At 52.5% G+C, this 11,535-nt stretch overlaps 1 protein-coding gene across 4 annotated transcripts; it reads right to left on the reverse strand.

Moving 5' to 3' along the window:
- Positions 1 to 31: 31 nt before the first annotated feature.
- ORMDL3 (ORMDL sphingolipid biosynthesis regulator 3) lies at positions 32 to 6,619 on the reverse strand. Of its 4 annotated transcripts, XM_043584329.1 has the most exons (5): positions 6,466 to 6,584; positions 5,916 to 5,993; positions 2,967 to 3,166; positions 2,094 to 2,245; positions 32 to 1,673 (listed from the first exon to the last, which is right to left on the reverse strand). In XM_043584329.1, exons 3-5 carry the CDS (start codon positions 3,138 to 3,140, stop codon positions 1,538 to 1,540), a joined length of 462 nt encoding a protein of 153 aa, XP_043440264.1. In that variant the 5' UTR covers positions 3,141 to 3,166; positions 5,916 to 5,993; positions 6,466 to 6,584; the 3' UTR covers positions 32 to 1,537. The 4 variants fall into 4 exon arrangements, with proteins under 4 accessions (XP_043440264.1, XP_043440260.1, XP_043440261.1 ...); XM_043584325.1 differs by lacking the exon at positions 5,916 to 5,993 and having other exon boundaries at positions 6,466 to 6,619; XM_043584326.1 differs by lacking the exon at positions 5,916 to 5,993 and having other exon boundaries at positions 2,967 to 3,161; positions 6,466 to 6,607.
- Positions 6,620 to 11,535: the final 4,916 nt, after the last annotated feature.

Below are 11,535 nucleotides of genomic sequence, written 5' to 3' on the forward strand. Positions count from 1 at the left end.
CCTCCAGGAAGCAGAGGCCAGACTCAGGGGAAACAGGAACACATTGTCCTTTATTTGCGTTTCTCAGAATACTGTACAAAGGGAGTAAAAATCCTATTCACACGTTGCTTAGAAAGATTTTGAGGTGAAAGTTCCCTATGATACATGGGGTGGGGAGTAGGGGGGCCAGGAGGCAGGAAACAGGACCAATGTCCTCCCCTCCTCCCTCAGGGCCCTGGAAGGGGGCACGGGCACCCACACCTTTTCAAAAGTAACACAGACCCTGGTCAGATTGGGGAGGGGAAAAAGGCGGCTCCTCTCCAGCCCACACTCAGGCTCCTGCCCATCTCCCAGCCTCAGGCTGAGGAGACAGTGCCCGCAGGTCACTCCTGGCTCCTTCTACTACCCTGCTCGAGCAGGGACCATTCTGTGGCCCACCCACCCCATTTGGGGGTGGCCCCATAGCCCCCCATGTACACACAAGAGGCCCCGTCCAGCTCCAGTCTGCATGAGGAGGCTACGAGGTGAAGGCTGCAGAAGGGCCCCACCATTCATCATTCGTCCCGGTTTCCCCACACTCCTCACACCCCTGCACAGGGCAGTGTCAAAGCGGACATGTGCTAACGTGCTAACGATGACTCGTGGGCCTCTTCCAACCCTCTCCACTCCTCACACTAACCCCGGAGCTGTAACCCCCACCTCCGACCCCACAGCCTCCCTTCCGACTATCACCACCATGTCTGGGGAAATTAACTCTCCGAGCCTGACCACTTCCCAAAGGATGAGGCTGAGTCTGGCTTCTGTCCCCACACTCCTCCCTTATACCAATCTCTGTGGCTACACGGCCCCTTCCTCCAAGTCTCAATTCACTGTCCCCATCCCCGCCCCCCAAACCATCCTCCCCACCTCCACCAGGCCCGAGAGTGGCCATGGCCCCCTCGCCTCTGAGACCAGGCCATCCACACCCAGCCCCACCATCCCTCTCCTTACCCTCCCCGCTCCCATCCAGTGCCCCGGGTGGGCTGTAGGGGAGCTGCCAAAAGCATGAGACTTGCAACAGGCAGTTCTCTACCCAGAGGGATGAGGCATCGTCGTGCACTTGCTTTTACACATACGAGCACACATTGAGTGTCATCCTAAAAACTTAAGAATTAAAGTGAACCAATCTAGAAGCCGTACCGTCCCCCCTGCTCCTCTTGCAGGGGTTAAAGTGCTTTAGCAGTCTGAGGATGAGCAAGTGAGCAGGGGGTTTCTCCTGTCCCAGCCTCACAGGTTGGGAGCCCAGCCCATCCCATGACTGCCCCCACGGAGTCTCTATCCAAAAGGCAAAAGGAAAAGATCAAAAAAAATCAGAAAGGGTCAGAGACCTGGGGGGCCCACCTGAACCCCACTACAAGCTACGTCAAGTCGGCTACCAGGGAAATTGGAAGGGGAAACTAGGGCCCAGAGGCTCGACCCCCATCTCTAACAGGATCCAGAGGCTCCTTCTGTCTTCAGCTTCACAGCACAGGCCTCCACCCCTCCCCTACCATCCCAGGCAGGGGAAGGGGTGGCACCCTCAGTACTTATTGATTCCAAAAATCCGGACTCCATGGAGCTGGGGCAGCTTGGGGATGAGCACACTCATCAAGGACACAGTGTTGAGGATGAAATGGATCTGGTCGTACTTGGTGTAGAAGCTGGTGAGGAAGTACCTGGGTGGGAAGGTTGGGAAGAAGCGTAAGACTCTGTTTGGAGGACCCTTCCTCCCTCACTCCTGGGTGGGGAGTGGCAGACCCCCAACAGGTGTGGAGTTATGGGAAAGACCCCCAGAACAGAAGTAGGGTGGCAAGATCTCCTCAGCTAGAGGTCCCTCCCGACCCAGTCCCCTTGCTTTATCCCAGGTCTGTGGGCTTACGTCACTGGCAGGAAGGAAGGCCCATTTGGTGAAACACAGGGCCAGGGAGGCACAAGGCCTAAGCCCAGCAGAAGAGCCCGGGATGCTCCAACTTCCCTGCCTCTGCTCATGCCCGTGCCAAAAGCCAGAGCTGGGGACGGGTTTAAGCCTGGCAGGGCCCAGGGTTCCCCAGGCCTTGGCCTGCCTGCTGGCGTCCTCCTCCACCCAAGGCACTCACAGCACGATGGGCGTGATGGTTAAGAATTTCCGAGACGCTGTGAACTGGACCCCATAGTCCATCTGCTCCCAGTGGGTTAGCAACCTCGCCTTGCCCTGGTCCGGAGTCTCGAAGGGTGTCCCCTTCACCGTGTGCAGGAAGATGTACATGCCCTGGAGGAAGGGGGACTTCATTAGAGGACACAAAAGGCAAAAGGCCCTCCAGCTCAGCTCCACCACCCCAGTCAAAGAACTGTGCTCTGGGTTATGTGGAGCCTCCCTCTGAGGGGCAGAGGGATGTGGGCTGGAGGTCAGGATGGGGCAGCTGGGAGCCTGGCAGGAGGAGAAGGGAGCCCACCGGGTGAGAGGACAGCCTGGCATGAGGATAAGGCATGGAGAGAACTCAGCTGCAGAAATGCCCGTCCGGCCCAGTGGTAGCTTCCCTGTGCCAGCTGGGCGGGGATGAGATGACGGCCCCTGCTTGCCTACCAAAGAGTACAAGCTAGCAGGCAGGAGCTGAGGGAGCAGAGGCACCAGACTGGAAGATGACTGGGGATCTAGACTTGGGAGAGGGGCATTTCTGTGCCAGGTTGGGCGCCTGGGTCCTGGGGACTCTCTGGAGGCCTTAGTTCAGTTCCCAGCGGGCCTCCCTCCAGGTCCACATCCTGAAGGTGTGGACAAATCTGCAAATTTTAGTCCTCTTATCAGAGTGCACGTGGCTGGCACCCAGAAGTGGGGACAAAGCAGAGATGAGAGCTGGGTCCGGGCTTGGGTGACAAATGTTGTCAGTGTGTCACCCTGACATCTGGCCCATGTTTGGGGGGGCTCCTCCTACTCCTCAGCCCCACCAAAGAGCAGCCCACATGGTCGGGACGGGCAGCAGGCAGGCCCTCACCATATTATGGATGAGGTTGGTGAGGGTCCAGACAACAGGGACGCTCACAAAGGGGATGCTGAGCAGCACGACATGGAGAAGCCCGATGGCCAGCACGTAGGACAGCCAGATGCCGCGGCTGTTCATCACCCGCGTGTTGGGGTTCACCTCACTGTGTGCCGTGCCCACATTCATCCTGCTGCCCCTCTCCTGCCGCTGCTCTGCAAACAAGCAGCACAGGTGAGACAGGTCACACCACTTTCCCTGCCCCCTCACCCCATCCAAATCCCACAGGGAGGGAGGCACTGCTTTCCCCAAGAACTCCACGCAGTTCTGCTGCTTTGATTCTCAAGCGAAGAGGACAAAGAAAGTCCGCGTGGACTTAGCTCCATTGGTTTCCCACTGCCGGGCTGGGATAAACACCAGGCTGCCCTACACATTGTCCAATCGGGACAGAGTCCCTCAAGGCACCAGGACTGCCTCGGTGGATAGGTCATCAAGAGACATCCAGCCCAGAGCAAAGAAACCATTGCCTGTTCCCCAATCTCATCCTCCAGAGCATTCTGATGAGGACCCTCTTCCCACCAAGCTCAGGGGAGGGGAGAAGAGGACTGTCCCCTCAGAATCACTCAATATAACCCCTGCTGGACCGTCTTGCTGAGGGCCTGATAAGGGGCATCTCCTACCCGTGTTCCCACCACCATTAAAATTAACAAAAGGCGGTGGGGTGAGAACAGGCATCAGTGAATGAAATATTTGGGGGTCACTGCTTCTACCCATCTCCCCTAATTATCCAATCCTGGGTCTCTCCCAACCCTGATCCAGGAAGACAGGTAAGTTGCGGGGGTGGGAGGAAGGAAAGAGAAAACAACAGACTAGGGACAACCTCTGCCCAGACTTGGAGGCCTCCTTCTTGGTGACACAAAACAACCCATGCAAGATGTTTTGTCCATTTGGCAGCCACTCAAGCTAACCCTTGTGATGCCGCCCACTCTGCTGCCAAACCACCAGGGCCCTTTTCCCCAAAACAGGAGAGGTGAAGATAGAGAACATGGCCAACATCTACAGTTCCAACGGGCAGCTGAAACCCACATCAACACACCCTGCCCAAGGACACAAAACTACACCTGGGGCCTCTCTCCTGCCCCTTTCCTCTCCGCCCCACCCATCCTCACCTCAGCCTCTTTTCCAAGCCCCTGTTTCCAGGTGTAAGTTACCACCATGCTCCCCCTTGCCCAGTTCCAATGGCACAGCCCTGCAGCAGGAGGAACCAGGAGGGCTGCCCTTGATGCCCAAGAAACAATGCAAGCCAGCTGCATTCCTGGATGCACATAAAGAGGGGAATGAGCAGCCCCCTTGTCTAGAGCTCAGCTGTTCCAAATCCTTAAGGGCCCTGTAACCAGCAAGGGGTGGGAACAGACTGTGCCTTTCTACTGGCTCACCTCCCTAGGTGAGGGGAGGTCCTGCCTGGTAAAGACCCTAAGGTCATCACCATGGTAACAACCCCATCTTCCCTGGGGATGCAGAAAGGGCTCCCAGATGGAGGTATCCTGGAAGTGCCCAGAAGGCCACCTCCTTCACCCTGCTGCAACAAATCCCCTCAGAGTCAGTTGCTATCTCTCTCTGGCAAGGATCACAGCCAAGCCGTGTGGGAGCCAGGATTCTCAAGGATCAGTTCCTTACTTCCAGAATAATGAGAACAAGTTTCCTCTTCTCAGAGAGCCCCAAGCTAAGAGACCTCAAGGGAAATGTGACCCACAACACTCTCTCCCAACATGCAAACATGCGTGAGATGTCCCAGGGTGCATCCTGGAAGTAATGCTCCTGAGGCCCATCAGCTCAGCCCATGAGGCTGGATAATTGGGCCTAACAGAAACCCAAGGAACTAGAAAACCGAGACTAAATCAGTTGTTTACGTTCCCAGGGACTTGGAGCTTCAGTTACCCTAACATGGCTCTTGGGACACCTACTACTACGCAAAACCCTGGGACGGTGGGGAGCTGGCTAGGAAGTGAGGCCTCTGAAGGACTTACTAGTAAGGAGAGAGGCAGAGTTCCCCAAGTCAGACCAGAAACTGCTTGCCCCTCCCCCTTCTCCCTAACCTAGACCTATAAAGGTGTGGTAGTACAGAGACCTGTAGCTGTCCCCCCGTATTTTATCCAGCAATACCACGGGCCTTGCTGAATTCCAGATCATCCTACACTCCTTTCTGGCTGAACTAGGGCATCCAATGAAGCCTGATGAGTCCAGGAGGGGCCGAGACCTAGGACCTAAACTGATACCCTTGGAAGTGTCTTCCTGAAGACTGAACACTAGCTCCCCTGACAGCAGAAATCCCAGAAGACCCTCAAAAAGACAGGAGAAATCAAGAAACTAAGAAAAAGATTGGCAGCCAGGAAACACTCTTAAGAGGTTTGTGTGACTAAGGGTACATATCACTTCCATGAGTAAAAAAAACAAAAACAAAAAACAAAAAACAATTGCCCCTCACCCAGAAGGGGAAAAATAGGGAGAAGAACCCAGTAAAGTAAGTCTACAGCAGCTGAGGCTGAAAAGTTCTGGCCGCCCTAGCTGGCAGGTGGCTGCCGTGGCAGTGCCTGATGTGGTTTCATAACCCGTCTCAAACCAAAGCCTGCAGCAACTCTGTTCTGTTAACTACTCTCTTGCTGGTAGCTGTTTTCTACTCCTTCCCTCCCTTCCCCCCTTGGCTCCACACACAAATATCCCTGTCCCAGTCTGGCACCTAAGCCCAGGCCACAGTGCGCCCCAGCACAGCTGCCAGGTGCGCGCTTCCCACTCTTTCCCCCAAGTAAGGGCAGCCCCTTAAGCAGCAAATCTTTTGCCTTCTAGATGAAGAGCACAAAACATCCAAGCCCACAACCTGGACCCCAACAATGGGGTCCCTGGCATCCTCCACAATGCCATTTTCATTCTCCCCACCGCCCAATCCGCGGGGCCACGGTCGCTCACCTCTCAGCTCTGGCCCAGCCTCCCGGACTGGGGAGGACGGTGGAAATGGAAAGACGGCAAGTACCGGGCGAACCCCCACTAGCAGGGGAAGAGGGTGAAAAAGAGGAGGTGGAGTCTTCGCTATTGTTGGGATTATCCGAGCGGGACTCAAGCCGAAGAGGGGCCTCCCGCTCCGCTCCCCAGCCTAGGACCGCGCACTTCAAGCCCAGCCCGGTCCGGAGCCCCACCCCCACCTCCACGCGTTCACCCAGCCCTGGAGGCGGCCAATTTATCCCCGAAGCCCAGCCTCTCCCCGCCCCCCTCCTCCAGCCGGAGCACTCCCCCACGACGGCCCAGACCCGGTCTCCTGCCCCCACTTTCCCCTGTGGGCATCCCTTCGATTAATGCACCCCCTCGGCTGATGCACCCCCTCCACCTCCGCTCACCCTTCCCGGGTCCCCTTCAGCCCCGGGCGCCTCCCCAGCAGCCCCCACTTTCTTTCCCACCCTGCCTCTAGCCCCAAGAGGAGGCTTCTGGTTCGGCCACCGCGAAGCCACTCGCCGGGACTCACCGCACAGGGCGGGCGGTCGAGGGCCCAGGAGGGGTGCCCGGGGGCGGGGGCCGCTGCTGCTCCAGCAGCTGTAACAACCCGCGGCGGCAGACACCCCGCTGGCAGCTCGGGCCGAATCAGCGCCCCGCGCCGGCCCCCGCGACGTCACCGCCCAGCGCCGTCCCACCCAGTGCTTCCTGGGAGTTGTAGTTTCTCAGCCTGCCTGCGTGCGGGGTGGGGGACCGGTGCCTCCTGGGAGTTGTAGTTTTCTGCCTCTGCTGCAGTCTTGGCCTCGCTGGGGCTGCTGGGCCAGACGTTTCAGTAGCCCGGGAAACTAACATCAGAGGGTGGTATTGCTTTGGGGTGTAACAATTCCCGCTTTTGCGTCAGCGCGCTCCAAGTGCGGTTTACTCTTGCTTGGTTTTGAGATCAGGAAATTCAGAGTTTTAAGTTGCCATAGGTCCCTGTTGGGTCCCAGCATAGACCAGAGCCCAGAGATTCTGACCCCACGTCAGTGTTTTTCCACTTAACACCTAACTGGCTCGGCCCTGGCCGCAGATTAGCTTCAAGGGAAACAGACTAGCAGGCCCGTTGCCCTGCCAGGCCTTCCTGGAAGCTGGCTTCTCACTATGTTGGTTAAGATCAGAGTCCAGAGGGCAGATAATGTAGCCAATGGGCAGCATTTGTCCAGAGACTGGTTACTCTTCATTTAACTTGAGCCTGGTTACTCTTCATTTAACTTGAGCCAGGCTGGCATGGGCCAGGCCACATTCTTGGCCTCCCCATGTGAGGCCTCAGAAGAGGACCTCTTGGGAAGACTCCTTGATGAATAGTTAGGAGCCTTAATTCCAGTCCCAGGTCAGCTTGTGTGGCTTTGGGTGGGAGGCTCCACCTCTGGGCAGCAGGTTTCACAGCTGCATGCCCCAAAGGCAAGGGCACAGATTTTATTTCCAGGCCAGCATAACATAGGCACACCTTTACCAGCAGTGTGACCCGGAGCAAATAACTTGTCTTCATCTCCAATTCTACACCTGTGAAATTCAAAAGAATGTATGTAAAGCACCTGTTGCATGGTAGGAAGCTATTCTGTAGGAAGTTGAACTAAATGGCTTCCCAGGTCTCCTGGGTCAGTCCCACTCTTCATGCCACCAAAAGGGGCTGGTTTAAGTGGTTTTCATTGCCCCCACCCAGCTTCTAAGTCCACTCCGTATGGCAGGGCTGGAATAGCAGGATCAGATGACACCATGACATGCCAGCCTGGTGGGCTGTAAACACACCTGAAATAAATGTGAGGGGACACAAAGGACAGGGAGGCTGGGGAGCACTTCTCTCAGACCTCACCTACCCTTCCCCAGGAGACTGCCAGGAAACAGCCTTCACAAGTTGGAGGGGCCCCCAGAGGCACCTAGTGGGCAGGAAGCAGGTGGATATCTGAACCACTTGGAGCAGAAGAACAGGAATCTTCTCAAATATTTCCAGGGCCAATGACCAAAGAGCACTCATCCCAAGACGTAAATAATCACCCCAGAGTCTGAAAAAGTTCTACCTTATACAGAAGTTTCTCCTGCTTCACCCATTTTGTGTAGTCAGCCTTCTGAAGACATGAGCCAACAACTGAGTGTTGGCCTTTCTACAGAAACCTCCCAGCACTGAGGCAAAAAAAGATGTCTTTATTTTTTCCAAAGTGAGCCTACTTGACTCCTTTGACTTTTCTCTGGAATTCTTCCATCATCCTTCAAGTTGCTCGAACCCTCCGGATCTTTGCCAGTTTCCTCACACCTCTCCGAAGTTCAGTGACCCAGACTGGACCTACGTCTCAAATAAGGAAGGGCCTGACTAATGCGTAGTCTAACGGAAAGATTACCCGACATGCCATGCCCTATTAATAACTCCTGTTATCAAGCTTTTTTCACAATGGGAATGAACAGAGTTCTGACTCACTCTAGGTCTGTGGTAAATTGTAGATCACTCTCTGCTTAATTTAGCCTGAGTCCCTGTCATCATCTTTCTCCTTCTCTAGCTCTCTGCCCTCATAATTACCCTGTCTTTACCAAACATCCTTCAGCCCTGAATAGGCCTAAGTACTGAATGAGTGACAGCACTTTTATGCGGTGCTGGGGAAGGCACAACCCCTTGGACAAACCATTGGTAATATGTGCCAAGAGGCTGAAAAATCATTCAGGCCTCGGAGCTATGATTACATTTCTGGTAGCATATTCTAAGGAAGTACATCCCGTGTACTATGTGGGAGGATGTTCATTCCAGCATTTTTTATAACAGCGGAAAATGGAAAGCAACCTAAATGCCCGAGAAAAATATTATTGTATATCCACTGGATGGCATACTATGAGGCTGTAGAGTTAACGGTTGTGAAAACCATGGGGCAGTATAGGAAAATGTTTGCTAGGTTATATGAAGAGATCAGGGGGAGAAAATAGCATGAGTATTCCCCCAGATGCAGTCAGCAAAATCTAGGAAAAGGGAAACTAGAACAAACATCCAATTCCCTTAACAAATAAATTGGAAAGGGAAAAAAAAGAGGAAAAGATTTACAGATTAAAACAAATTTGGGGTGCTGGGTGGCTCAGTCAGTTAAGCATCCAACTCTTGATTTCGGCTCAGGTTATGATCCCAGTGTCATCCTGGGATAGAGCTCCCCCCCCCCACCATCAGGCTCTGTGCAGAGCATAGAGTCTGCTTGAGATTCTCTCTCTCCCTCTGCCCCTCTCTCCCGCTTGTGTTCTCTTTCTCTAAAAATAAATAAAATTAGGGGCGCCTGGGTGGCACAGTCGGTTAAGCGTCCGACTTCAGCCAGGTCACGATCTCACGGTCCGTGAGTTCGAGCCCCGCGTCAGGCTCTGGGCTGATGGCTCAGAGCCTGGAGCCTGTTTCCGATTCTGTGTCTCCCCCTCTCTCTGCCCCTCCCCCGTTCGTGCTCTGTCTCTCTCTGTCCCAAAAATAAATAAACGTTAAAAATAAATTAAATTAAAAAAAAATTTTTATATCAAGCAATATTTCAGCCAAAAGCCATATCTGGATCCTGACTGAAGCAAACCAACTTCAAAAAAAAAAAAAAAAAAAGGTTTATTATCAGGAAAATTTGAATACTGACTCTTCAAATTGATGATATTAAGGAATAATTTTTTTTAATGTTTATTTATTTATTTTGAGAGAGAGAGCAAGCACGCACATGGGAGAGGGGAGAGAGAGGGGGAGAGAGAGAATCCCAAGCAGGCTCCTTGCTGTCAGCACAGAGCCCAACTTGGAGACTGGGGCTTGATCTCAGGAACAGTGAGATCACAACCTAAGCCAAAATCAAGAGTCAGACATTTAACCAACTGTGCTACCCAGGCGCCCTTAAGATTTTATTTTATTTTTAATTTTTTTAAGTTTATTTGTCTTGAGAGAGAGAGAGCACAAGCAAGGGAGGGGCAGAAAGAGAGAGGGAGAGAGAGAATCCCAAACAGGCTCCGCACCATCAGCGCAGGGCCCAACTCAGGGCTAATCCCACGACCTGTGAGATCATGACCTGAGCCGAGATCAAGAGTCACTTAACAGATGGAGCCACCCAGGCACTCCTAAGGAATAATAATTTTTAAGGCATTGTAATTTTTTAAAAATAAAAGTCCTCCTGGGGCGCCTGCGTGGCTCGGTTGGTTAAGCGTCGGACTTCGGCTCAGGTCATGATCTCACGGTCCGTGGGTTCGAGCCCCGCGTCGGGCTCTGTGCCGCCAGCTCAGAGTCTGGAGCCTGTTTCAGATTCTGTGTCTCCCTCTCTCTGTGACCCTCCCCCGTTCATGCTCTGTCTCTCTCTGTCTCAAAAATAAATAAACATTAAAAAAAAATTTTTTTTTAAAAAGAAAAAGAAAAGTCCTCCTAATCTTTTAGAAATAGATGCTAAAATATAAGTGGATGAAATGATACGATGATTGGATTTGCTTCAAAATAATCTGGGCTAGGGACTTGGGGGAATAAAAAGAAACAAGATGAGCTATGAAGTGATAATTGTTGAAACTGGGAAATGGGGACATGGGACTCCTTATATTATTTTTTCTACTTTTTTATGCTTGAAATTGTCCATAATAAAAGCTTCTATAAACCTGCATATGCACTAGTGATGATGATAAGAAAAAGTAGAGCAACACCAGTGAGATCCTGGCACCAGAATGCCAAGGTTCAACAACCAGCTCCTGTACTTACCAGCTGTGTGGCCTTGGGCAAGTCACTGAACCTCTCTGTGTTTTAGTTACCTCATTTCTTTTTTCTTTTTAAAAATGTTTAATTATTTTTGAGAGAGGGAGACAGAGTGCAAGTGGGGTAGGGGCAGAGAGAGCGGGAGACACAGAATCTGAAGCAGGCTCCAGGCTCTGAGCTGTCAGCACAGAGCCCGACGCGGGGCTCAAACTCATGTACCACGAGATCATGACCTGAGGCGAAGTCGGACGCTCAACCGACTGAGCCATCCAGGTACCCTGTCAGTTACCTTCTTTCTAAACAGAGATGGTGATGATCATGATAATGCCTACCTCATATCGTTGGGAAGAATAAATGGCTCAATAGATGTGTAGCACTTCACAATTGCTGATACATAGTAAGTGCTCTGTATTACTGATGAGGGAGCAAAAGGCAAGCTGAGGGCAAAGCACAGGCTAACACCCAACCCAATCCCCCGGAGGTGGAATATGCATGTGACCTTCCTAAGGCTCTCCTGCTGCCCAAGAACAGAGGAAAGAGAAAAACAAGTGGTTAACCGATAGAAATCACAGTAAGGCAGCACATGAGTCTCCATCAATTTACAACTATCTTAATGATTTACAAGGAAAAAAAGCAATTTTATCAATAGCCAACTTAAGAAACCTATAGATTCAATTTCATGGAACTCTGTCATCACCTTCCCCTCCACAAGATAGAAAATTTTATATAATCAGTCACTCCTCATGCCCCAAGTACAGCTCTCTCTGCCCATGGGTCCTGTCCCCGTGCTTTAACAAAAACACCTTTTTACATCGAAGATGTCTCAAGAATTCTTTCTTGGCCATCAGCTCCAAAACCCAACTTTTCTGCATCATTACCTCTTATGAATCCATTGTG

The sequence above is a fragment of the Prionailurus bengalensis genome, chromosome E1, assembly GCF_016509475.1.
Source record: "Prionailurus bengalensis isolate Pbe53 chromosome E1, Fcat_Pben_1.1_paternal_pri, whole genome shotgun sequence".
Taxonomy (NCBI): domain Eukaryota; kingdom Metazoa; phylum Chordata; class Mammalia; order Carnivora; family Felidae; genus Prionailurus; species Prionailurus bengalensis.

Bases quoted from the DNA above. Each gene is read 5' to 3' on its own strand.
- ORMDL3 (XM_043584325.1), bottom strand. From the start codon at position 3,140: ATGAATGTGGGCACGGCACACAGTGAGGTGAACCCCAACACGCGGGTG. The intron at 2,246-2,966 runs GTGAGGGCCTGC...CCCTTCCTCCAG, and splicing joins CCAACCTCATCCATAATATG to GGCATGTACATCTTCCTGCA. The intron at 1,674-2,093 runs GTGAGTGCCTTG...CTTCCCACCCAG, and splicing joins ACCATCACGCCCATCGTGCT to GTACTTCCTCACCAGCTTCT.